General features: G+C 48.7%; 1 protein-coding gene and 1 long non-coding RNA gene across 7 annotated transcripts in view; one reads left to right on the forward strand and one right to left on the reverse strand.

Annotated features, from left to right (window-relative positions):
- The window catches only part of LOC132005159 (uncharacterized), an 8779-nt gene extending 3287 nt beyond the window's left edge, over positions 1 to 5492 (reverse strand). The window contains exons 1-2 of the long non-coding RNA XR_009400740.1: positions 5276 to 5492; positions 3916 to 4011 (exon numbers count right to left, since the gene is read on the reverse strand). This is a non-coding gene — a long non-coding RNA (uncharacterized LOC132005159). The remainder of the gene's footprint in view (positions 1 to 3915; positions 4012 to 5275) is intronic.
- Positions 5493 to 5723: 231 nt separating this feature from the next.
- The window catches only part of ZSCAN1 (zinc finger and SCAN domain containing 1), a 28564-nt gene continuing 8749 nt past the window's right edge, over positions 5724 to 25538 (forward strand). The window contains exons 1-4 of one of the 6 annotated variants that reach the window (XM_059381960.1): positions 5724 to 6243; positions 16655 to 16748; positions 16884 to 16963; positions 18441 to 18912. In XM_059381960.1, coding sequence (XP_059237943.1) covers positions 18543 to 18912 — 370 coding nt within the window. In that variant the 5' untranslated portion in view covers positions 5724 to 6243; positions 16655 to 16748; positions 16884 to 16963; positions 18441 to 18542. The other 5 variants (XM_059381964.1, XM_059381959.1, XM_059381961.1 and 2 more) reach the window with 5 other exon arrangements.

Below are 25538 nucleotides of genomic sequence, written 5' to 3' on the forward strand. Positions count from 1 at the left end.
ATGGCTCAGTGGGTTGAGCCGCTGCCTTCGGCTCGGGTCATGATCTCAGGGTCCTGGGATCGAGTCCTGCATCGGGCTCTCTGCTCAGCAGGGAGCCTGCTTCCTCATCTCTCTCTCTCTCTGCCTGCCTCTCTGCCTACTTGTGATCTCTCTCTGTCAAATAAATAAAATCTTAAAAAAAAAAAAAGTTTCACTTACACTGACTGGGGAAAAAACCCAACCTATTATAAACATAACAGAATTTCATGGGAAATTTTCAAATGAAAATTCCATTCTGGAATTAAATAAAAATGTAGTATCTGAAGTAAACCTGAGAAGACTTCATAGCAGACTAGACACAACAGAAGAATGAATCTGTGAATTCAAAGGCAGGTAAGTGGAAATTTTATGATGACACAAAAGGAGAGAAAATAATATAAAAACAGAACACTTGACAAAAGATTAATGTGTAGTTGGAGTTACAAGAGAGACTAAAGCAGCAGAGGAAACATTTGAAGAAGTAAGAACAAAGAGTTGATCTAGACTGATCAAAGGTACCATCCTAGGTGTTTAATGTTCAAGGGCAACAACCTGCAGAGAAAATTGTATGATTTTGACATCTGATATCAAACCTTTCAGCACTTGATTACGTACCTCAATGTTACAAATGAAGCTAGTAAAACCATTCTAAATGACAGTCTCCGAGGGAAGAGAGACATGAGACTAAAATTCCCACTTCTAAAATGCAACTTTTTACTGGGTACATAGTGAAGACTCACCTGAAAAAAGGTGAAAATTCACAGGCAGTGTGGGCTTAAAACACCATACCCAGAAATGCAGAACTAAACCATCAGTTCTCTCTGATTTCATTCATCTGTTCCCTGTAAACCCTCTCCTCTCTCTGAAGAACAGTTGGTAAACTGTGCCTACCTTTCCAGAGAACTGAGACTGACACAAGGGGGAGCCTTATCCCGGCCAAAATGACAGAATTCCGAAAGAAGCCAAGACTTTAAAGGGATGACAGGTCTTTATGAAACACCACATCCAACAGTAACAGAATATATACATACCCACCTACCCACCCCAACAGACCATATGCTGTATCGTAAAAACATTTCTCAATAAATTTAAAAGGACTGAATTCATACAGAGTATGTTCTTCAACCACAATGGAAATAATCTAGCCCTCAATAATAGCAATCCCCTTACACTTGGAAATTGAACAATGTACTTCACGAATCAAAGAAGAAATCACTTTCGTATGTTGTATTTTCATTACTATTCAGTTCAAGACATTTGGAAAACAAAACATAATGAACTGAACAATAATAAAAATGCAGCATGTGAAAACATGCAGGATGCAGTTGAAATTAAGATTTGAAGGAACATGTATAACTATAAACGCAAACATCGGAAAGAGAAAGCATTAAAATTAATGAACTAAGCTTCTGCCCCATAAAAGCCAGAAAAAAGGAAACCAAATTAAACCAAAACAACTAAAAGGAATAATAGAAAGCAGAAATCAATGGAACAGAGAAAAAAAAATTCAATCATGTCTATAGATGCATATACAGCATTTGATAACACCCATTCATGATTAAAAAAAAAAAAAGTCCTCAGGAAATCAGGAATAGTACTTTCTCAATGTGATAAAGGGTTTCAGATAATACTTAATGGTAAAATATTTAATGCTATTCTGTAATATCAGGAGCAAGGCAAGGATGTTCATTCTTACCACTTTTAACATTGTACTTGATATCTATGGTGACAGGTACCAGAAGAATGGTTGCCATACTGGGGGAGTCCTAAGTGGAAAAGGACATTAGGAAATGTATGGGAATGGAAATATGCTATGTGTGGACTGGACTATAGGTCACACAAATATACATTTGCAAAACTTTACTGGACTGTAGTTTTAGGAACAACATATCTCACTGTATGTTAATTACACATCAATTTTTTTTAAAAAGTACTAGAGGTCCTGGCTGGTATAATAATACGGTAAACGAAAAAGCATAAAGTCCCAATAGGAAGAAGCAAAGCAATCCTTATTTGAAAACAACATGACTGGGTAAAAATCTAAAGACATTGAAAATAAATTACTAGAACAATTAAGTGATTTTAACAAGTTCACACAGGATAGAATGTCAGTTAAGAAGAAATTATATTTATATACACTAGCAACAAACAATAAGAAAATGAAATTACAAATAATATTTACAATAGCATAAAAAATGCAAAATTTCTAGGAATAAAATTAGTAGAAGATGTGCATGACCCATATGCTTAAAAACTGAAAAATACTGCTGCAAGAATTACCTAAATATACCATAATCAAAATTAGAAGGCTAGACATATTAAGATATAAAGTCTTCCTAAACTGATTCCTTTTTTTTTTTTTTAAAGATTTTATTTCTTTGACAGAGAAGGGGGGAGAGAGAGAGAGCACACAAGCAGGGGGAATGAGGGAGGGAGAAGCAGGCTCCCTGCTGAGCAGGGAGCCCAATGTGGGGCTTGATGGGATCATGACCTAAGCCAAAGGCCGAAGGCAAACGCTTAACTGACTGAGCCACACAGGCACCCCCACAAACCGATTCTAAGGCACTACCAATCAGAACTGTGAATCTATCACCCAACAACTCAACTCCTAGACATTTACTCAAGAGAATAAAAACACAAGTCCACTGGAAACATTGCACAAGAATGTTAGCAGCATTATTCATAACAGCCCAAAACTAGAGACAATCCAAATGTTCATTATCAAGAGAATGGACAAATTGTAAGTGATTAAAAAATAAAATGTCCCTAAATACTAAAAAGTAAAAAGAAATAAAAACGCATATAAAGGGGCGCGCCTGGGTGGCTCAGTGGATTAAGCCTCTGCCTTCGGCTCAGGTCATGATCTCAGGGAACTGGGATCAAGCCCTGAATCGGTCTCTCTGCTCAGCAGGGAGCCTGCTCCCCGCCCCTCCTTTCTCTGTCTGACTCTCTGCCTACTTGTGATCTCTCTCTCTGTCAAATAAATAAATAAAATCATTTAAAAAAGTGCATATAAAATCACAGACGAATCTCAAAAATCTTAGGGTAATAAGCCATAAGCAAAAGAAATAATATATAATTCACTTTATATGAAGTTCTAGAAAAGGTAAAAATAACCTATGGTGGAAAAAAAATCTCAATAGTGGTTGCCTTTCGGAAATGGAAAGAGGTAACAAAGGAACTTTGTGAAATAATGAAAATATCGAGCCCCATTTAGGTGAGAATTACACATGTGCGTAAATTTATCAAAATGTTTCAATTGTACATGTAAACTTTGTGCATTTTTGAAGTACAGTGGGCAAAAGTAACAAAAATAAGAAGGCGGCTGACTTCTCATCAGAAACCATGGAGTCCTGGGGTACCTGGGTGGCTCAGTAGGTTAAGCCGCTGCCTTCGGCTCAGGTCATGATCTCAGGGTCCTGGGATTGAGTCCTGCATCGGGCTCTCTGCTCAGCGGGGAGCCTGCTTCCCTCTCTCTCTCTCTCTCTGCCTGCCTCTCCATCTACTTGTGATTTCTCTCTGTCAAATAAATAAATAAAATCTTTAAAAAAAAAAAAAAAAAGAAAGAAAGAAACCATGGAGTCCAGAAGACAACTGCATGGTGTCTTCAAAGTGCCGAGAAAAAGAAAAAAAAACAAAACCCCAAAACCTGACAACCTAAAATTCTCTGTTTACAGTATCTTTCCAAAATGAAGATAAAATAAAGGCATTTTCAGGCAAACACAAAATGAAGGGGTTTTGTCACTCTAAAAGAAATGATAAAGGGAACTCTAAGCAAAAGGAAAATGATCCCAGATGGAATTATGGAAATGAAAAGGTAATGAAAAGCAGCAGAGAAGGAAGATATGAAGGAACATATAAACAAACACTGACTGTAAAGATCCTTTCCCATCTCACCTAGGCGGGAATCTTGGGAGAGCCCTCTGTCCATCATGCATTGCTCTATTCCAAGTTCTAGGAGGGCAACAGTATCTGGCTTGAGGTTCCAAGGTCCTGGGCAAATGAATGATCAAGCTGTGAGGTTCTGGTTCTTTTCATATACATTCTGGGGCAACATTTTGTTTTATTTGTTTTTAAGTAAGCTCAATGTCCAACATGGGGCATGAACTCACAGCCCCAAGATCAAGAGTCACATGCTCTACAAAATGAACCAGGCAGCCGCTTCAGGCTGAGGTTTGATGAGGACAAATCCCCTAGTGACTCCACACTCCCAGCTAAATCAAACCCGCTTTGCCAAGACCCCAGGCAAATAGAAGTGGAATGGGGAACAGCCTCACCCACAGTGACCAGGTGTCTTAAGGCCTCCAGCATCACGTTATGATACAGGGTCGGCTGGGCAGGGCCCAGCAGGCCCCATTCCTCCCGGGAGAAGTTGACCGTCACATCACCAAAAGTAACCCTCCCCTGAAATGTTACCCACATGCCTGCTGAGCCAGGACCCTTAACCCTGCAAAAGCTCCCAGAAAAAAAGGGACGGCTACATGTGAATGCGAATGCACAGGTGTCCAGAGAGATGTCTTAAAAGCTGTCTGGCTCCTGAGGGATACACCTGAGCCTTCGCGGGGGGCGGGGGGGGGGGGGGGGGGGACATCAGGGCTCCGCATCAGCCATTTCAGAGGTGAGTTGCCATTACACTAAAGTGTTCACCCCTACACAGCTCCCCCATTTCTTGATCAACTTGGGATCTTCCATGAAACCAAAAGACCGCTTCCCTTGACGACCCCTTTTTATACCACCAGGTGCATGAAAACGACAACTTTAATATTTGCCGACAATAACGTTAATCTTTGCCAGGGATCCTCTTCCCAGGCCTCCTCTTCAGCGAGCACTTCACCTAACGGAAATTTTCTTACGCCTCACAACGGTCTCGGAAAGCAGTTCCCACTTCTGGGGGTGGGGGGTGTTTTTTTCAAAAGAGGAGCGCGGGAATTACGGTTATGGCGGCTTCACAAACACGAACTGAGCGACGCTTCGTCTTTCAGACCGTCATTCCAGACGATGGAAAGACAGAATTGCTCGTCCCTTACGCGCGCGGTAGCTGAAGCCACCGGGAACCCGGGTGTGCAACTTTCTCGCCGCGGGGGTTCGTCTCGGCCTCTACTGGTTAGGGGACATTGCGCTACATAAAAGGGCTGCAGGATTACGAGGTCTTCCGCCGCGCCCGGCCACAGCGACGGGCTGGGGCACCGACTCCCATCCGAGACTCGGGAGAAGGGTGCACACCAGGCCCGGGAAGGGACCGCGCGCGGCCACTCACCCGAGGGCGGCCTGCCAGGGGCCCCGCGGCCATCGCCTCTTCCAACTCCGAGGTCCTCCAAGCGCCTGCAGCCCCACCCGCTCCCTCCAGCGCCCACCGGCTTGCGGCTCCGGACAGACCGCCCGGGACGGCCCCAAACCACAGATCCAAGCCGCGCGGCCCGCGTAACCTCTCCACGCGACTGCGGCGCCGGCGGCAAAGCGTAACTACCAGGACCAGAAAACCCCGCGCTGCGGCCCCTGACCAATGGGAGAGCGCGGCCGGGGACTCCGGAGAGACTGACCCCGCCGCATCGGCATTCCGGGAGTTGTAGTCCGGAGGCCAGAGCTCTCGCCCTAGTCCAGCGGTAGACACACCTGAGCTCCCAGAGGGTCAGACTACGTTTCCCAGAAGGCGCGACGATAGGCGTGTCCGCCCAATGGACAAGCTCGACCGGGCGTGGGCTTGGGGGGGAAAGGGGACCTTCCGACCCGGTTTAAGGTCCCCGGCCGGGCGAAGGCGGCAATGAAACGGATTTCTCTCACTATAATTCCCCGAAACTACGTTGGTCAGGTTCTCGAACTCCAGAAGCGCGCAATCGGTGGGTACGGAGAGTCCGAGAAGCCTGAGGAGAGGGATTCCAGAAGTTACAGGAAATTGTAGTCACACCAACTTTGTCCACCAGGTGGCGGGCGTGGATCTCGGGCCTCGTACTACCTTTCCCAGAGGCTCCGCGGGGCGGGTCCTCCTCCCGAGGAAATAACTAGTGGGCGGTGCTGGAAAAACAGGTGTCTCCCAGCAGCGTGGCCTCCTGGGAGTTGCAGTCCACTGTCTGCATACCGCTTGGTCCCGTGCTCGGGCTCGGACTACAGCTCCCAGAAGGCTCCGTGGCAGCGCGGGGTTGGAAGCGTCTGGGGGCCGCCCGCCCGCAGCTCCAGCTGTCGGAAAGACGCTGTCTTCACAAACACCTTCCTGAGGACGAAGTCAGAGTAAGTGTCTTGATGACAAAGGCGCGCGTTCAAGTGTTCTGTGCCTGCCCGGTGTTTCCGTTCACCGGGTGGGTGACGGAGGCAGGCTTCCCTCACGCACCGTCGGGTACGTCTTCCATGAAACGGGCGCTCAGGCTCGCCTAAATGACGAGGTTGTCGTAACCGAGGTTTCCCCCGCGTTTCTGCCTCCTTGACGCGAAGGGGAGGTGAGGGGATCTTGGGGCGGTTTCGTTGCGCGTTCGGAGCGCCGGAACGCGGAGAAGCGCGCCTGCGCGGAGCGAACCTCGGTTTGGGAAGGGAGGTGCAGGCGAGCCTAGGGCCGCTTCTCCCGGACGCCACGCGCTCGGCCCTGCGGGCCGGCCTGTGTGCGGGCGAGATGGGCATGTGGCCCACGCCGGGCGGAGCCCTGACCCCCTGGCGGATGATGTCTTTCACGCACTTTTCTGCACAGGGCGAATCCCCCAGTCCATGTCCTCTGTGCTCTTCTTGGTGGCTCTTTAAGGGATTTTTCAGACCCCTTTTCCTTAAGGATTTATTTATTTGCTTCAGGGAGAGGAAGAGCAAGCGAGGGGAGGGGCAAATGGGGAGGGGGCGAAAGAATCCCAAGTATCTCGCACAGAGCGGGAGCCCGAGGCGGGGGACGGGTCTGTCACAAACCCCTGAGATCAGGACCTGGGCTGAAACCGAGGGCCACCCTTAACCAAACGCACCAGCCAGTAGCCCCCAAACCCAGGGCTACTCCCTAACCCATTCCCGGCCGTTGCCATTTTGTGTCATTGGAAAGCAAGCCCCTGTGTTCTGGGTGTCTTGTTTTAATTACAGTATATAATGTAATGATAAGAGCCATTTTCCAACATAACCAAAATTCCATTATAAAACTTTTAGAAAAAATAACTTGCACTACTGAATATTCAGTATTCCAACTTAAAATTATCTCCATGGTTTTAAGTAGTTTAAGGGATGAGTGGGGCCTGAAGGGCTCAGTCGGTTAACGCACCAACTGGCTCTTGATTTTGGGTCAGATCATGATCTCAGGGTCAGAGACTGACTTCCAGGCTCGGAGGGGAGTCTGCTTGAGTTTCTCTCTTTCCCTCTCCCTCTCCCTCTTCCTCTCCCTCTGTGCGCATTCTCTCTCTCTCTCTCATAAATAGGTAAAATCTTTAAAAAAATTATTTGAGAGAGATAGATAGCGACAGAGCATGCGTGGGCAGGAGAGGGAGAAACAGGCTCCTGGATGAGCAGGGAGCCCAGTGCAGGGCTCCATTCCAGGACCCTGCAATGATAACGTGAGCTGGAGGCAGATGCTTAGCTGGCTGAGCCACCCAGATGCCCCAATAAATAAATCTTTTTAAAAAACAAAAATAAAAAATAGCTTGCTTTTTTCTTAAAGCAGGGTGTAACAAAGGGCTATGCTTTGCAACATATTAATTCCCTTGTTTTTTGGTGACAGCTTTATCCAAGTATCATTCACCTACCATGAAATTCACCCATTTACAGTGTAGAATTCAGTAACTTTTAGCATATTCATATATTTGTGTAGCCATCACGAAAATCAGTGTTAGAATATTTCTTCCCCCTCAAAAAGCACTGTGCTTCTTATAAAGTCTTCACCTACCAGTCTGTCCTCCCCCAGCCCTAGGCAACCATGAACTGACTGCTGTCTCTATGCATTTACCCATTTTGGACATTTAATGTAAATGAAGGCATACAGTATATGGTCTTTTGTGACAGGCTTCTTGCACTCACACAGCATAATATTTTAAGTTTAATTCATGCCGTAGTTTCAGTTCTGTATTGCCAAATCACACTCCATTGCACAGATACGGCATATTCTGTCCACTCATCAGTTTAAGAACATTTGAGTTGTTTCCACTTTCTGCTTGCTCATAATGTTCGTGCACAAGTGTTTGCGTGGACATATATGTTCATTGCCCTTGTGTATCTATCAAAGAGTGGAATTACCAGGTCATATGGTCATTCTGTGTTTAAGAAGGGCCGTCAGAAAAAACAAAGCCCTTCAGACACCCTCGTTTTAGCCTGCAAGACCTTAAGCAGAGGACCCAGCTTAGGCTCAGGTCATGATCTCCGGGTCCCTGGATGGAGCCCTGTGTCAGGGAGGGAGCCTGCTTCTCCCTCTCCCTTTGCCCCTCCCCCTGCTCATGGTTGTGTTTTCTCTCTCTCTCTCTCAAAATAAATAAATAAATAAAATCTTTAAAAAAAAAACAAATAAATTTTTAAAAAGTAAAAAAGAAAGGGAAAGACCCACAAAAGTCACAGTGCAGCTCTCATGCCAGGAACTGGTGCCCTGCACTCCCTTCCTCAGCCTCCTCATTCCTGCCAGCAGAGTCGAAACCCCCCTGGGCCTCCATAGGGCCGCCTCTCCTGGCTGGAGATCCTGGACTCTGCTTCTCCCACCTGCCTGCCCTAGTCACGGGGCTGCTCTCACCCATCCCCTCTGAAGAGCCCCACCTCTGTCTAGCCTTCCAGCTTGGCAGAGTGAGCAGCAGCTCCCAGCCCTTCCCTGAATCGTCCACAATAGACTGTGTCACCTAGCGATGCCCCTAGTACTCTCTTCCTAGAAGGGGTGCTCCTGGCCCCTCAGGCTCCCGTTTCTGGAGCAGAATCCCACTAGCCAGCCACCCTGCTGCTCCCCCCTGACCCTGGCTCCTGCAGGGCCACTTGTGCCCTAAGGTGGCTGCCCAGACCACTCAATGAACAGATGAACCCGGTACAGATGGGGTGCAGAGGAGCAGAGGACTTGGGACCCTGGAGCCTGGCTGCTGTGCTGTGGGAGGAGGACCCTGCAAGGCCTGCCAGGCTCTGCCCCAGACCACCAGGCCGGAAAGCCCTGCGGGATCTGGGAGCTGCCCTGAGACACTGGGCAGGGCCCGGGCCAGCATGGGGCTGACTTGGACCTGCTCTGCAGCCCATCAGGCCCTGTGAGCCCTGCAGATTCCAGGAGATGCCAGGCTGGCTAGGGCCTGCGTGTGTGGGGCATTCGGGTCCTTACCCAGACTGGCCCCAAGCCTCTAGACACAGCCAGTGCCAAAAGTTCCAGGAGATGCCGGAGGACCAGGGTGGGTGTGGTGCTGGGTTTGTGGTACCTGACCCAGACTGACCTCAGTCCATAACTCCAGCAAGCCCTGCAGGGTCTGGGAGTCACTGGGGGAGGCCAATGATATGGGAAACAAAGGCAGAAGAAAAATTATTAAATTTCCTTGTATTCTGTAGCCCATGGACAAGTCCTTGAAACAGGCAGAGTGACATTCCTCTAGGGACTTAACTGCCACGAAGCTAATAACTTTGCTGAGGGTCAAAGGCAATCTAGCCTGACCCCAGGACCCTGTAAGTCTACTTTAACATATAAAAATACCTTTGGAAACTTCATCTTTACTCTCCATGCTATGTGTTGGCAATCACCCCCCAAGTGTATAGACCACTGATACACATCTGGAGGGTCTCACAGCTCAGGTTTTATGAGACTATAATAAATGATCCTTCCCAACAACAGCTAGCCCCCTCAAGGTCCTGGAGAGCTTGCTTCCAAAATTCCTTAGAGACTGACACTTTGCTTAACCCCCTCTGAACTTGAAAGTATCTAACCAGCCACTCTTCACTACCCCAGTGCAGCTCTTTTTGCCCATGGTTCCGTCCCCATGCTTTAACCCTTTTTGGACCAAAGACATCTCAAGAAGGAATTCTTGGCCGCTGGCTTCAAACCCTAAGGTCTTTCCTACATCAGCCACGGCCTGAGGGGTGCATGCAGGTGTGTGAGGCTGACCCAGACCTGCCTCAATTTGCTGGACCCAGCAAGCCTTTTGGGGACCCAGAGTAAGCTGCTCCAGAGGGCTCCTAAGTTAGTAGGTGTCTGGCCTCTGTCTCCAAGAGGGTGGCTTTCATCTTCTCTCTAGTGTCTGCTGAGAGTGACGAGCAGAGGGCTCAGCATAGATGCTGGCCTGGCTTAGCCCCAGGTGGCCAGAGGGACACCTGGCTTCCCAAGGTCCTCCTCTGGGGCCAAGATGTTCACTTAGGGCCACCCAAAGTGGACCGCCAGCTAGGCTGCAGGAGCACGTGAGGCCACTGGCCAGGGACTAAAGGACAGGAACTGGGTCGTGTGGCCGAGGCTGGCAGGGTAACTGACCTGCGCAGGGAGGGAAGGAGTGAGAACGAGGGAAGCGTGGAGTGGGGGCTCAGGCACAGGCTGCTTCTTGGGTTCACATGAGCCAGCACAGAGCTCGGGGACTGAGCCACCCAAGTTCCACCATATTCCATGGACACCCTCAGTCCTGGGCCGGCGGCGGGTAGGTGGTCACCCTACGCAGTAGAGTGTCCTGGGTTCGCCTGGACGGGGAAGATGGCCTTTGAGACATCTGTTTGCCATGTTCTCAGGTTGCTGGCTTCTCAGATAAAGCAACTTTTCCTTTCCCAGCATCGTACATCTTGAGTACTGATGTGTGAGCTGCGCGCGGTGGGACCTGAGTTCGAACCAGCAGTCTGGTAACAATCTATCAAGAAGTGTCAGAGTATAGAGTCCAAGGCACCTCCTGACTTAACAGGGGACCCAGCAGAGGCACAGGTCCTGGTTGGGGAGGCCACTGCCAACACCCCCAGGGTCATGAAGATTCTGGGTCCGCACTGTGCGTGGCAAGGTCCTTCCACACTGGGGCCACCGTGGGTCATTGAAAACCTGTGATGCTTGAGCCAGCCTCACTCTCCAGGAAGAAAAGCCCATGCCATGTGTTCCTTCCACCTCTGTGTGAGAGTTAGCTCTCTAACCCTTTTAAATGTTGCTGAGAGCTATGGAGGTCCCCATCCAGGAGGCCCAGGGTCCCCCAACCCTCCAGCCTATGTGCACTTTATAGGCCACTTAAGCTCAGACCCACACTTTTCTTGGCTCCTGGAATGAAACCCAGGGAGCACCTGAACTTCGTTTTCATTCCTCTGTCTCTCTTTCTGCTCCCTTCCTTCTGGGTTTTATGTTTCCGGTTCTGGGCCAGCCTGGCCCTGACAGATCATTCCTCACTGGTGGTGGCAACGCTCTAGAACCTGCTCGTGTGCTGTGAGCGAGAGGTGCCTCTCGGAGCTGGGCTGTGCCGTCCACGCGGTCCCTGAACCGTGGCGGGGGCACAGCAGGCAGCCGCTCACTCCCGGGGGTCCACGATGGAAGAAAGCCTTTCCCGCTCCTTGTCTTCTCACAGGACATTCTCCTTTCTGCCAGAGGCAGTTAACAAAATAGGTGAGGGGGCGCCAAGTCCTGCCTAGGACTTGGGTCATGTTCCTGGGGTCTTGGGATCGAGCCCCATGTTGGGCTCCCTGCTCAGCGGGGAGCCTGCTTCTTCCTCTGCCTGCAGCTCCCCTGGTTGTGCACACTCTCTCTCTCTGACAAATAAATAAGTAAAATCTTAAAAAACAAAAAACAGGTGATAACTACAGCATACTGTGTTAACGTAAAGATGCTCTGGTCTCAGGGGCTCTGCTGATATACCGCCTTCTCCACCAACTCCTAAAGGCAAGGGTGGACAGTGACCTGGAAAACCCACCAGGAATTCGGTTTCCCCCTGTGTTCTGGGTCCTCCATACAACCCTTACTTGCCCTTGAGCTGGTCTCCTCCACAAGAGACTTCCTTTGTAGAGTAAAGTCAGTGAAATAAGTCACCACAAAACTAGTCTAAAAACCAAAAGTTGCGGGGAAGAACAAAGCAGAGGGGACTTGAGAGAGCTCATCGGGGTGGGGCTGCTTCTGCTCAGGGTGGGGGAAGCAGCTCTGAGGAGCTGATGTCAGAGCCCAGGCCCCATCCGCCATCTTGGGGAAGGATGTTCTAGACCAGGCAAAGTCTCACCCCTGTTGGAATTCAGGCTCCATAAACTACAGTCTGAAGGTAAAACACTGCCTATTTTGATAAATAAGGTTTTCTTGGAGGGATGCCTGGCTGGCTGGCTCAGTCAGTAGAGCATGCAGCTCACAATGTCAGGGTCATGACTTCAGTTCCACCTAAAGGGAAAAAAAAAAGCACCAAGTTTTAGTGGAATACAGCCAACCCTGTCTTTCTGAGTATTGTTTATGACTGCTTTCCGGCCGCAACAGCATAGCCGAGTCTCTGTGACAGACACCATATGGCCAACAAAACCAAAAATATTCACTATTTGGCCCTTTGAAAAAAAAGCCTTCTGGCCTCTGCTGTAAACGACGTTTTTCTCACTGGTACAGAATATCCCACAGCGCGAACAGAGAACAGCACAGCCCTCCTCCGCTGGTGCGGGTTCGGCTTTTCCAGCAGCGATGCCAGAGCGTTCCTAGGTGGGGACGCTTGGTCCCGGGGCATGCAGATGGTCGACTGAGCTAGAAGATGCCGAATGTGTTCCAAAACTTAAATATCCTCAAATATTTCTCACAAAAAATTTTAAAACTTCGTATCTGGTTTCAAGTCCCAGAGGCACCTGTTCGTGTGTGATATGGCCGCACCAGATCTTCCTACAACCCAAACACTTCTGCTTCCTTGTACTGATATGTTTTTGATGTATAATTCACACAGCATAAAACACAACCATTTAAAGTGTATAGTTCAGTGCTTTTTAAAGTATATTCATGGGGTTTTGCAACTGTCACCGCTAATTCCAGAACATTTTCATCACCCTAAAAAGGAACCCGATGCCTACTGCTGCAGTCTCCATTCTGCCTCCTTCCGGCCCCTGGCAGTCAGGACAGTAAGGCTTCTGGCTAACTTACCTCCCCACCCCCCCAAACTTACTTTTTTTTTTTTTTTTTTGGAAGATTTTTTTTATTTATTTGACAGAGAGATCACAAGCAGGCAGGGAGGCAGGCAGAGAGAGGAGGAAGCAGGCTTTCCACAGAGCAGAGAGCCCGATGCGGGGCTCAATCCCAGGACGCTGGGATCGTGACCTGAGCTGAAGGCAGAGGCCTTAACCCATTGAGCCACCCAGGCGCCCCCACAACTTACTTTTTAAATTGAGATTTACCTGTGTCATTGGGAACAAAAGTTTCTGCTGCTTACAAAATGTTTGGAAACCTGTGCCTGGCACCAGACTGCCTCCCAGTGGATCTAGCATTCATACTGCCTGATGATGAGACGTCTTTCCCTCTGGCTCTTGAAACAAACTAAGTGAACGTTCTCTACTTCTGAGGTGCGTTGCAGTGTTATGAATGCGTAGGTCAAGCCAATTTCTGCTACCAAGAAAATGAGCCAGGGAACTCAATGTCACTGGAGCATAGTAAGCCCTCGGCACTTGGATTTGATTGTCCCGTCTGTGGCGTCTGCACCCAGCAGTGCCTGCTTGAATACAACACTCCAGGGACCAGCAGCCAGCAAGGGATGAGACAGAGGAACGGCACTGACCACCCAGCTAAGTGGCCCCTCTTGCCCCTCCCGAGATTGTATATGTCCACACCTAGTTTTATTTTCTCTAAGGCACTTACACTTCCAGCAAGCATCTGCTTTATTTGTTTCCTGGGGTGTAAACTGCAGGCCCTTCAAGGCCAAAGCCACATCAGTCCTGCTCACTGATGTGCTCACCCCTCACCCCCGAACAGCACCAAGCAGGCACTGCTGTCCAGCGGATAAATGGCATTCAGTCCTAAATGGCATTCAGTCTAAGGCTCCCAGAGGTGGGGCTCCCATCTCCTTTGTTGGGTTCCCCAACCCCACTCGCATCCTCCTGCTACCACATCTCAGCACTGGGCAGCTACTGCCACCCTGAGCCCAGTCCCAGAGCTGTGAAACCCCTTTGAATCATTACCTTCCCCCCAGTCTGAATTTAAACAATAAATAATTCTTTAGTATAAGTACGTTCCAAACATACTGTATTTAATGTATTTAAGTAAAATATAGTATTAGTATTTAGAAGAGTATTTGGTATTAGAACTTGGTTTAAATATGTACCAAATAGGGGCATCTGGGTGGCTCAATAGGTTAAAGCCTCTGCCTTTGGCTCAGGTCATGATCTCAGGGTATTGGGAACGAACCCCCACATTGGGCTCTCTGCTCAGCGGGGAGCCTGCTTCCCCCTCTCTATCTCTGCCTGTCCCTCTGCCTACTTGAGATCTCTGTGTGTCAAATAAATAAATAAATCTTTTTTTTTTAAAAAAGTCCCAAATATAATACTAGGACAAATAATAAGATATATTCTTATTAATTACCGTAGTATTAGCTATTATTATTTATTTATTAAAGATTTTATTTATTTATTTGACACAGAGAGACACGGAGAGAGGGAACACAAGCAGGGGGAGTGGCAGAGGGAGAAGCAGGTTTCCTGCTGAGCAGGGAGCTGGATATAGGGCTCCATTCCAGGACCCTGGGATCATGACCTGAGCCGAAGGCAGATGCTCAATGACTGAACCACCCACGCGCCCTTACTATTATTATTTAGTATAAGTATATCCCAAATATTACTATTGGAACAAATTTATAATAAAAAAAATCATTCATCTGAAATTCAAATTTAGCTAGGATTTGTCCTGTATTTTTATTTGCTAAATTCGGCAACCCTATTCCAAGAGTTAGATAGATATCAAAAAATATAAAAGAATACTTATACTCAATGTATTTATTGTAAAAATATTTTAAAATATAATATGGGACACACTCATACTAAAAAAGTATTTATTGTTTACCTGGAATTTAAATTCAGGGGGGTATCCTGCATTTTTATTTATTAAATCTGGTAACCCTACTGTGGGACATGGCTACACTGAAAATTACATATAGTACTATACATGTATTTTCTAGGTTTTAAAAAATACACTAAATGTGAAACAGTAATACTAAAAATTAACGTTGTTATCTGACATTTAAGTCTAACTGTGCCTCTTGTATTATTTATTAGCGAAATCTAGCAATCCTATTCTGGCACATACTCTACTAAAACAGACGTGTATTTTAAAAATATGTTATGGTGGGGTGCCTGAGTGGCTCAGTGGGTTAAAGCCTCGGCCTTCCTCTCAGGTCATGGTCCTAGGACCCTGGGATCCAGCCCCGCATAGGGGCTCTCTGCTTAGCAGGAAGCCCGCTTCCTCCTCCTCTGTCTCTGCCTGCCTTTGCTTACTTGTGATCTCTGTCAAATAAATAACAAGATCTTTAAAAATAAATAAATTTAAAAAATAAAAATATGTTAGCAGGCTCAATGTGAGACGCTCCTACAGTGAAGCGAACAAACGAAACGCCACGTTGTTTAATTGGCATTTCTGGCTTGCGGGCGGGCTTGGACACCGCAAAGAGAGAGTCTGACCGCTGCCCTCACGCAGCCCCGCCCATCCTCCTACCCAACCCTCCCCCGCAACTTCACCGCATCGCGGCTTGCCCCGTTGCCATGGCGACCGAACCCGTCCAGGGTAACTCTGGGGCGCTGCGGGGGTGAAGAACTCCGAGCGGCTTCCGATTGGCCAGCGCAGCCTCGCGCGTTACCACCCTGTCCTCCGCCAGGGAGTCCCGCGGCGCGCGATGCTCGGGGACGACTCTGCGCGCCTCTCCGGGCCAATGGCGGCCGCCCGCGGCGCGCGTGGTTCTGGGAGTTGTAGTCCGCGAGTAGGCAGCTGGGCTGGCTCTCAAGCCGAAACGCCGCCATGACGGAGCGGCCCTGGCCGGAGCGGAGCCCGCGCGCGGTGAGTCCGCCGCGGCCCGTCCGGCCGCCCCGCCGAGCTGGCCGGCCGCGGGGCGGGCCGAGGGCGCTGGAGTCGGCGGGCGCTGGCTGGGATCGCGTTAGAGGAAGCGCGGGTGGAGACGAATCCGGCCTCGGGCGGGAGGCGCACGTAGCCGGAGGCCGGCGGCGGGGCCGAGCCGGGTCAGGGAAGCCGTCGCGGGGCCGCGAGGTCCCTGGGGATGAGGGAGACGGGCGAGCCTCGCACGCCAGGCGGGGGGGCCGAGGTGGAGGTGGGCAGGGGGCCGCGGCGCGCCGTTCCTCCCAGCCCCGGCGGCATCTCCCTTCCCCGTCAGCTGGGGCAGACAGTCCCTCCACCCTCGTTTGTCCACTCCAGACCCCTCTCGGCCCAGCCCAAGCTCCCCCTCCCCCCACCAGCCAGCAGCCCAGAACCTGACACAATGTCCGCGTCAGATCTCGGTGCCCATAGCAGGTAAGCCCGGCCTGTCCACGTGGCTTTGAGCCCTGCAGGTGACACTCAGAGACCCCCTAGCATCAATCCTCGTCACCCCCAGAGCGGATCTCCAGGACCCCAAGACGCCATGTAGACCTCAAGCCCATCCTCATCGGCCTAAGACCCCTACATCTTCCAGGCCCCCTCCTCAGCCTGGGCTCCCCAATATGGTCCCACATGAGGACATCATCCCCCCTCCAACATGGGCCCCAGACACCCGCCCATAGGCCTCATGTGCTTTCCACTAGGAGCCCCACTTGACCCCCTCTAGAGCCTCCATCAACTCAGCTTCTCCCCACATAGACTTCATCCCGGGACCCTGGAGGGTACTGAGGAGCTGCGATTCTCCACCCTGGAATCTGCCTGGGGCGCACTTCCTGGATTGCCAGAGAGAAGGGTAAGGTCTGATATCCCAGAGCAGAAGGACTGCTTGAACCTGTGAGGCTGCGAAGCGGGGCCCCCCTTTTTTTCCTTTCAAAAATACATATATGAAACTACTGCATAAGAGTGTTTTTGCCTGTGGTCTCAGCAGGGGTGACGGAGCTTGTAAACGCCCAGTTGGGCTGCCGGTGGAAGAAGCGGCCGGAAGATCGCTGGCAGGGCACGGCCCTCGTGAGTCGCCCTCCCTGCGTGTGTACATCTCTCCTTCCTGATTATAAAACCCACACACGTGCACATGAAAGTTCTCCAGAGGATCAAGAAGGAAAAAATCACGTGGACTACTCCTCCACTTTCACTTGTCATAAGCATTTCCCATGTCATTAAAAATCCTTCCTAAATGTTTTTGTTCCTTTTTTTTTTTCTTCATGATGAAGGTCAAACATGATCAAAATACCATTTGGGGGAGATTAAGAGAAGTATTAAGAACGTAGCATTTGGCTGGCCGCCTTTGTGGCTCTCCTGGCGTCCCTTTTTGGGACCCTCATATGTCATTTGCATCCCACTTTACCCTTTACCTCATACCATCTGTCACGTCTGCCTGCCTTGAGCATGTTATGTTATCGTGCATTTTGCAGTCATAAGTTCTCCACCATGTGATGGGAGGGTAGTTGATCTCGCCAGGCTTGACTGTTGGGCACTTCTGTTGTGATTCTTGGTGCCTAAATCTTTGTCCCAATTTCAGATAAATTCCACAGCACGCGAACTTCCAGAATGGTCTTGATATACAAGCTGCCATGGTGCTTTCCAGAAAGGTCGTGCCAGTTTGTACTTTCACTATTGGATCAGCACAGAGTACAAGTGTTTAAAAAAAGAAAGAAAAGAATTTCATTTTTATTTTTAAAACTATAACGTTCTCTTCAGTTGGATGTTCACTATAGGAAGCTTGGAAAATGCACAAAATGCTATTTTTTCACTGCCCTTCCCACTTTCCCTCTGTTTTTAGTCTCTTTCCCCCCTTGTCCTCACCGCTGCCTCCTCAGCATTAAGTTAGTGAGAAAGACAGCATAGGCAGGGCAGGAAGCTTCTGTTGTGCTATTATGTAGCATATTTGGCTGTTTCCATTTAAAGGGAATTGGAAGTCCAGTTCCTTATTTCTAGTGCTTAGGAGCCACATATTAGCTGGCAGCTACCAGGCTGGATGGCACAGGAGGAGAGCATTTCCAACCCCACAGGGAGTTGTGCTGGGCAGTTCCGGCTACTCCACCAGAGCAGGAATCCTGTTCCCCTCGAAGCTCAGCAAACCGTGTGAATGACGAAATGAGTGAAGGAGGCAGACGTATGCTAAGTAAGGAAATGGGATATGTTCATGACGAGGTAAGAGTCATGAAGACAGCACACTAAAGACCAGGAGATGAGGATGACGGCCTGTGCCAGAGCATGGTGACATGCTGCTGTGGTGACAGCTGGGCTGGGATCAACATCAGAGAGGAGTGTGGGTAGGAACAGTGCATACAAAGATCCTGGGGTGACCAGTGCCTTGTCTTCAACCCAGTGTAACCCATGAGTGTCATGTGGAAGGAGATTAGGTCAGAATGAGATGGGGAGGGCTCACTAGAGGTCTGGCAAGGAGATGGGGAGTGAGGGGAGTGTTGACCAAGGTGGTGGTCACCATCTGATGTGGCCACTTTGCGCCTGCCCCTCTCTGCAGGCCCCTGACTGCTGACTGCATCCACCTGCTGCCACCTGGGTTTGTCTGGAGCTGCTGGGACAGTCCTGGGATCCAGCCTGCTTGCCCTCTGAGGCTGGAGAGATGCTTCCGTTGCCCAAAGCCCTCGCCTCCCCCAAGAATACCCAGATCCCGGCCCCGGGGCAGCAGGATGGGGCTCCTGAACCACCCATCCCTGGGGATACTGAGGCCTGCCGCCTGCGTTTCCGACAGTTCCAGTACCGTGTGGCAGGCGGGCCACACCATGCACTGGGCCATCTCTGGATGCTGTTGCGCCAGTGGCTGCGGCCCGAGGCACACTCGAAGGAGCAGATCATGGAGCTGCTGGTGCTGGAGCAGTTCCTGGGAGCGCTGCCCAGCAAGATGAGGACCTGGGTGCAGTCGCAGGGCCCCCGCACCTGCAAGGAGGCCGCTACCCTGGTGGAGGACCTCATAGAGATGTCGCAGCAGGAAGGTGAGGGGTCGGGCCTCACCCCGAAGAGCAAGTGGGTCCCGGGGGGAGCAGGTGTCGGGTTTGGGTTCTGGCCAATATCTCCGTGGGTCAGTGCCCAAGGATCACGCTACTTTTTCCTTTGGGACTCAGAGTGCCTCGTCTACCCAGCACTACTCCCACCCACCCCCCACCTGCTCCTGTCCTGTTCCCTCTCCCCACCAGCAGCACCCCAGGCCATCCGAGCAAGCCCCTGCCTGTACATGTCCTACCTGTGCACATGGTCATATCACACACCTGTGTTTTCCTTTGTTTTACATAAATGTCATTGTGCTGCACGCCTCTGTCCGCCTCACTTTTCTCACTCAGTCAGTAGTCGAGGATTTCTTACCATGTGTCCATCTGGCCTGTGGCTTTGCACTTGTCTGCCTCTCCCTCAGAAGGACCCCAGGTCTTGGCCCACATGAGGTGCTGCGGACCATGCCCCCCCCACCAGGTCCTGTCCAGTCCTCCCCTGCATCCAGTCCATGGGACACAGACCTGTCCTGGAGGCCCACGGGCTAGTTGTGGAGACTGCCGCCTCGGTCCACAGTTGTCACAGAACGGATGTAGGAGAGAGCACAGCAGAGGGTCTCAAGTAGCTGGAAGGTCTGCAGGTGAATTGACACCTCCTCTCTCCCTGGCCCCCTGCCTGCTGCAGGGGCTTTGTCCACATGCTTTCTTGCCCCTGTGACCCTGTGGAGAATTGCCATCCTCCCAGGCCCCAGTCCCATGGACTGGGGCTCCCTCTTTCCCAGTAATGTCAACAGAAGTGTAGACCGCATCACATCTGGAGGAAGTCAACCCTCAGGGCCTAGCATGGGGGCTGTGATGAGGATGTCTTCAGGCCTAAGGTTCAGAAAAGCCTTGAAATCTACAGAAAACAGGGTTCCCAGGTCTCCACACTGCCCACAGGGAGCCAGCTGACTCGTTCAGGAAAGTTTCGCATGTCGTGTTTTGCAGAGGCCGGAGCATAATCCGGGTTGGAAGACACTGAATGGTGTCATGGAGTCTCGTTTCCAGGTTCCTGTGAAATAATGAAGACGGGCAAGGCAGATAAAGTGGCCCTTGGAACTCACTGTTCCAGGAACGAAGGAGCCAGAAAGCTTTTGTGTCTGGTCCTTGGTGGACCCATGCAACCCCCAGGGCCTCAAGCCTGGAAGGCCCAGGCTGGTGTTAATGCTTTGCTGTCGCCATCTTCAGGTTCCCTATCATTTTCAGCAAGGGAGGGGTCCTACGGACAGGGAGGTAGATGGAGTAGCAGGTGGCCGGGCCTGAGGGATATCTGTGTGCTGCTGCCTCAACACTGGGCTTCATTCCTTGGGAAAGGAAGCTCCCAGCAGGTGAGGAACGGGAAAGGGTAGGACGAGATGTGCACTGAGGGGAAGGGAGCCTGGGAGCTCGCTGGGACAGGGCTGTGTGTGGGGCGCTGAAGCCCAGATGGGATCCAGCAGGAGCCCAGCTCTCCTCTTTGCTGCGGCTGGCCCTCTCCAGTCACCGTGGTGGAAGCGCAGGATGAAGACAGACCCAGTATTTCCACTTGAAGTCTCTGATGGTGGGTCTCTGGAAAATAACTGAACAGAACAAACCTCTCCCCATCTTGTCCATGGCATATCCTCCCTCCCGCCTGGTGAACCTGGATGTGGAGGAGTGTCATGCCCACTGCAGCCTATTTATAGATCTTGATGCTCTGGGGCCCAAGAGAGAGAGCCCTGGGAGATAGCGTGCGCACCAGGGGCTCAGCCTTTATGGGGGGAGGCTGTCTAGGGGCTCAGAGATATGGTCTTTATTGGCTAATTTAAAGCAGAAGAATGGGAATTAGGATGTGAGTAAGGTGAAGTGGGTCACCCCAACTGAGAGCTTTCTGAAAAAGGGACCTCTACGAGTGGGGACAGCCCAATTCATTATGTTTGTTTTTTGTTTTTGTTTTGTTTTGTTTTTGCTAGAAGCTGTGTCACACAGCTGCAAATATGTTTATTCCAGATAGAGGTCATTGAAATGGATACCTCAGCAATCAAAAGTTCAATGTCAGGCCCAGATCCCTGCTCTCCCCACACCTACCATCCTATCCTCTGTCCACAGCAGCAAAGGGAGTGGTCCTCCCATGCCAGCCCTGCAGGGGGGCTGACCCCAGATGCCTATCCTGACTGCGTGCCTTGTGCCTCTATCATTTGCCTCCAGGGCCTCGGCCTCACCTCCCCCCCAACCCCACCCCCCAGAGTCCTGAAGCCTTGAACCTCACTGGATCCAAGGCTAGCCAGCTTATCATCTAGGCCTGGCTTAGACATCCATCCCTCTGTGAGGCTACCACAAAGGACCCCGCTCATTTCTCCAGGGTCCTCACCTCTCTGCAACGTTTATAGGGTTTATCCTTTCCCTGCGTGTCTGTTCTCTGTCCTAGTTTATGTGAGCTTCATGACAGTAAGAGCTCTGCATCCACCTTCAAGTGGGTCCTGGACAGTAAACAGTACGAGACACCTAGTGGGTGCCCAGCCAAGACGGGAGCAGGGGAGGCATGGGTGGACAGAAGTAGCAGGAAGAACCAAGGATGGGCATTTGGCAAGTATCAGACGCTGCTGGGTATACCGTGCAAAGTAAGGGTCCAACTTTGTTCTTCTGCATGTAGATTACCGGTTGTCCCAGCACCACTGTTGAAGACTCTTCTTCCCCTACCGAAGGGTTCTGGTACATTTGTGAAAAAACAACTGGCTGTAGATATGTGGGCTTAGTTCTGGGCTCTCAATTCCTTTCGGTTCTGTATGTCTGCATTTATGCCAGCACTGTAGCTCTATAGTGAGTTCTGAAATCAGGAGGTATGTGTCTTCCAACTCTGTCCTATTTTAGGACTCTTTTGGCTATTCTGGGTCCCTTGGAATTTCAGATAAATTTTAGAACCAGCTTTTCCATTTCTGCAAAAAGAAGGAAAACAGACTGTTGGGGTTTTGAAAGGGACTGCATCGGACCTATAGATCAGTAAGTAGTGTTGCCATCTTAGCAATATTAAGTATCCCAATCTGTGAATGCAGAATGTGTTTATTAATAATAATAATTGATAATAATCTTATTTAGATTTTCTTTAATTCCTTCCAGTAGGAGTTTTCATTTTCAGTGTAGAAGCCTTGTATCTCCCAGGCTAAATTTATGCCTAAGTATTTTATTCTTTTTGATTCTATAAGTAGAATTAATTCTTTTTGTTGCAAATGAAATCTTCTGAGTTTCCTTTTTGGGTTGTTCATTAATATTTTATAGAAACAACTAATTTTTATGTGTTGATATTGTATCATGTAACTTTGCCGAATTCACTTATTAGCTCATGCCATCTGTGAATAGAGTTTTTCTTCTTCCTCTCCAATGTATTTATTTTTTGAGATTTTATTTTATTTTTTTATATTTATTTATTTATTTAACAGAGAGACAGCAGGAGAGGGATCACAAGCAGGGGGAGTGGGAAATGGAGAAGCAGGCTTCCCACTGAGCAGGGAGCCTGATGTGGGGCTTGATCCCAGATCCTGGGATCATAACCTGAGCTGAAGGCAACACTTAATGACTGAGCCATCTAGGCACCCTAAGAGATTTTATTTTTAAGTAATCTCTACCCCCAATGTGGGGCTTGAAGTCACAACCCTGAGATCAAGAGTCACATGTTCTACTCACCGAGACAGCCAGGTACCCCTTCCTGTCCAATTTAGATGACTTCTTCTCCCTCTTTTTCTTGCCTAACCATTCTGGATAGAATTTCCAGTAGAATGTTGAATAGAAGCGGTAAAAGCAAACATCTTTGCCTTGTTCTTGACTCGGGGGAAGCTTTCAGTCCCTCATAATTTTGATGTCTTTATCATTAGAGGGCATCGGGTTACATCAAATGCTTTTTCTGTGTCACTGAGATGATCACGTGGTCTATCAATATAGCATATCTCATCATTTGACCCTGATGTATTGAGCCACGTAACAGTTTGACTACAGTGTGTCTCCATGTGGGCCTCTTTGACTTCATCCTATTTGGAATCTGTTCAACTTCTTTGTGCAGATTCAAGTATTTCATCTATTTTAGGAAATTTCCAGCCATTGTTTTTTTCAAACATTTTGTTTCTCTGTCTTCTCCTTCTGGGATTGCTGTTAGGTGTCTGTCGGTGTGTTTTATGGTGTCCCACAAGACCCTTAGGCCCTGTTCATTTTCTTCTGCTCCTCAGAGTATATAATTTTAATTGACCTACCTTCAAGTTTACTGATCCTTTTCTCTGCCAGCTTAAATCTGAAGTCCCCCAACAAATTTCTCATTGTAGTTACTGTACTCTGCTCCAGAAAATTTCTATTTGGCTCCTTTATATAATTTCTATTTGGTTCCTTTATATAATTTCTCCTTATTGATATCCTTTATTTGTTGAGAACATCATTCTCCTGATTTTTTAAAATATTTTATTTATTTATTTGACAGACAGAGATCACAAGTAGACAGAGAGGCAGACAGAGAGAGAGAGGGGAAAACAGGCTCCCGCTGAGCAGAGAGCCCGATGCGGGGCTCAATCCCAGGACCCCGAGACCATGACCTGAGCCAAAGACAAAGGCTTAACCCACCGAGTCACCCAGGTGCCCCATTCTCCTGACTTTTGATAGCTCTTTCCTCATGCTTCTTTTAGCTCTTTTTTTAAATTTTTTAAAAGATTTTATTTGTCAGAGAGAGAGAGCGCGAGAGCGAGCACAGGCAGACAGAGTGGCAGGCAGAGACAGAGAGAAAAGCAGGCTCTCTGCTGAGCAAGGAGCCCGATGTGGGACTCTATCCCAGGATGCTGGGATCACGACCTGAGCTGAAGGCAGCAGCTTAACCAACTGAGCCACCCAGGCATCCCTTCTTTTAGCTCTTTAAGGGTATTTAAGACAGTTGACTTAAAATCTTTGTCTAGTAAATCCAATGTCTGGGCTTCTTCAGGGACAGTTTCTGTTAATTTCTTTTTATTCCTGTGAATGAGAGATACTTTCTTAGGTCTTTGCATACCCCTTAATTTGTTGTTGGGAATCAGGGACTTTTAGTATTTGATAATATAATGTGATAACTCTGGAGATCAAATTCTCTTCCCTCCACAGGGCTTGTTTATGCTGCTTACTGTGGGCTGTAGTTGTTTATTTTGGAAACTTTTCTTTCTTTTAAGATTTTACTTATTTGAGAGAGAGCCAGCACATGAGCAGGGGAAGAGGGAGAAGCAGGCTCTCCGCTGCGTAGGGAGCCTGATGCAGGGCTCGATCCCAGGACCCTAGCATCATGACCCAAGACAAAGGCAGAAGCTTAACTGACTACACCACCCAGGTGCCCTATTTCTGAAACTTTTCTAAACTGTTTTTGTAAATACTACATTCTTTGTTGTGTGTGCTCACTAAAGTTTCTGTTTCACTAATTTAGTGTTGGGCCAGAGACATGACAGAAATTTCCTTAAATGCCTGGAGCCAACAAAACAAAACTGCCTCATTTTTTTAGGTTGGCTCTGAGTTGAGGTACTCCTTCAATGCTTAGCCTCTTGATTTGCAACTGTCTTCCTGGTTACATGGGGCCTAATGGTCAACCAGAGTTGAAAGCCTGGGATCTTCTCGTTTCCTACCATGTGTTTAGTACTGATCATATGCATGGCCTGCTAGACTCTCTGGTAAAGCCCTTATTCCCACATGTACCTCCTTCTCCAGCCTCTTCCTTCCTAGGCTTTTTGGTCTCTCTGCTGCTGGTTCCATCTTTTACCCCTGCTACAGGTGGCTGTGGCTAGTATATGCCTTTAATGCTTTTGACATATGCTTCTCAGGAGGCCACTGAGGGTTCTGAGAGGGCATAAAGGCAAAATCCCTGAACTAATCCTTCAGGGAGTCCCCAGACAGGTCACCAGACGAACATACAAATGCAATTCTTTGGGAACAAGATCTGTCCTGTTCCCTGTAGCTTCAACAAGCCACACCAATAACGCAGACTGCTGTCCGCACAGCCCCTCCTAGCTGCAGAATGGGGTTGGTAGGCAGGTAAGTAAAAAATGCCACCACACCTCCTAGTTGAAATTTGATAGCTTTTTTCTTCATTAAGCATTCCCTTATCCTTGGTTGGTTTTGTTTGTTTGTTTGTTTTTGTTTTTGTTTTTCTTTAACCAGAGTCAAGTTCCCAAAAAGTTAACTCTGAAAGTTTTTGCTGGCTTAATTGTTGCCTCAGTGGAGGGACTGATTTCAGGAGCTCTCTATTCTGCCATTTTTGGCAACGTTACCTTCCTGTTTGATTTTTAAAAATAGTTATTGACCCTGGGGATAAAAATACATGTTTATAAAAAATAAAAAATTAAAAAAAATAGTTATTGAAATACAATTCCCATACTCTTTAATTCACCTGCTTAAAAATATACAACTCAGTGATTTTTAGTATATTCACAGAGTTGTGCAACCATCAGCACCATCTAATTCCAGAACATTTCATTCACCCCAAAAGGAAACCTCCCACCATTAGCAGTCACTCCCCATTCTCCTATTCCTCCAGTCCCTGGCAATCACTAATCTACTTTTTGTCTTTATGGATTTGCCTGTTCTGCACATTTCATATAAATGAAATCGTATAATATATGACCTTTTGTGTCTGGCTTCTTTCACTT

Source organism: Mustela nigripes, chromosome 17 (genome assembly GCF_022355385.1).
Source record: "Mustela nigripes isolate SB6536 chromosome 17, MUSNIG.SB6536, whole genome shotgun sequence".
NCBI lineage: Eukaryota > Metazoa > Chordata > Mammalia > Carnivora > Mustelidae > Mustela > Mustela nigripes.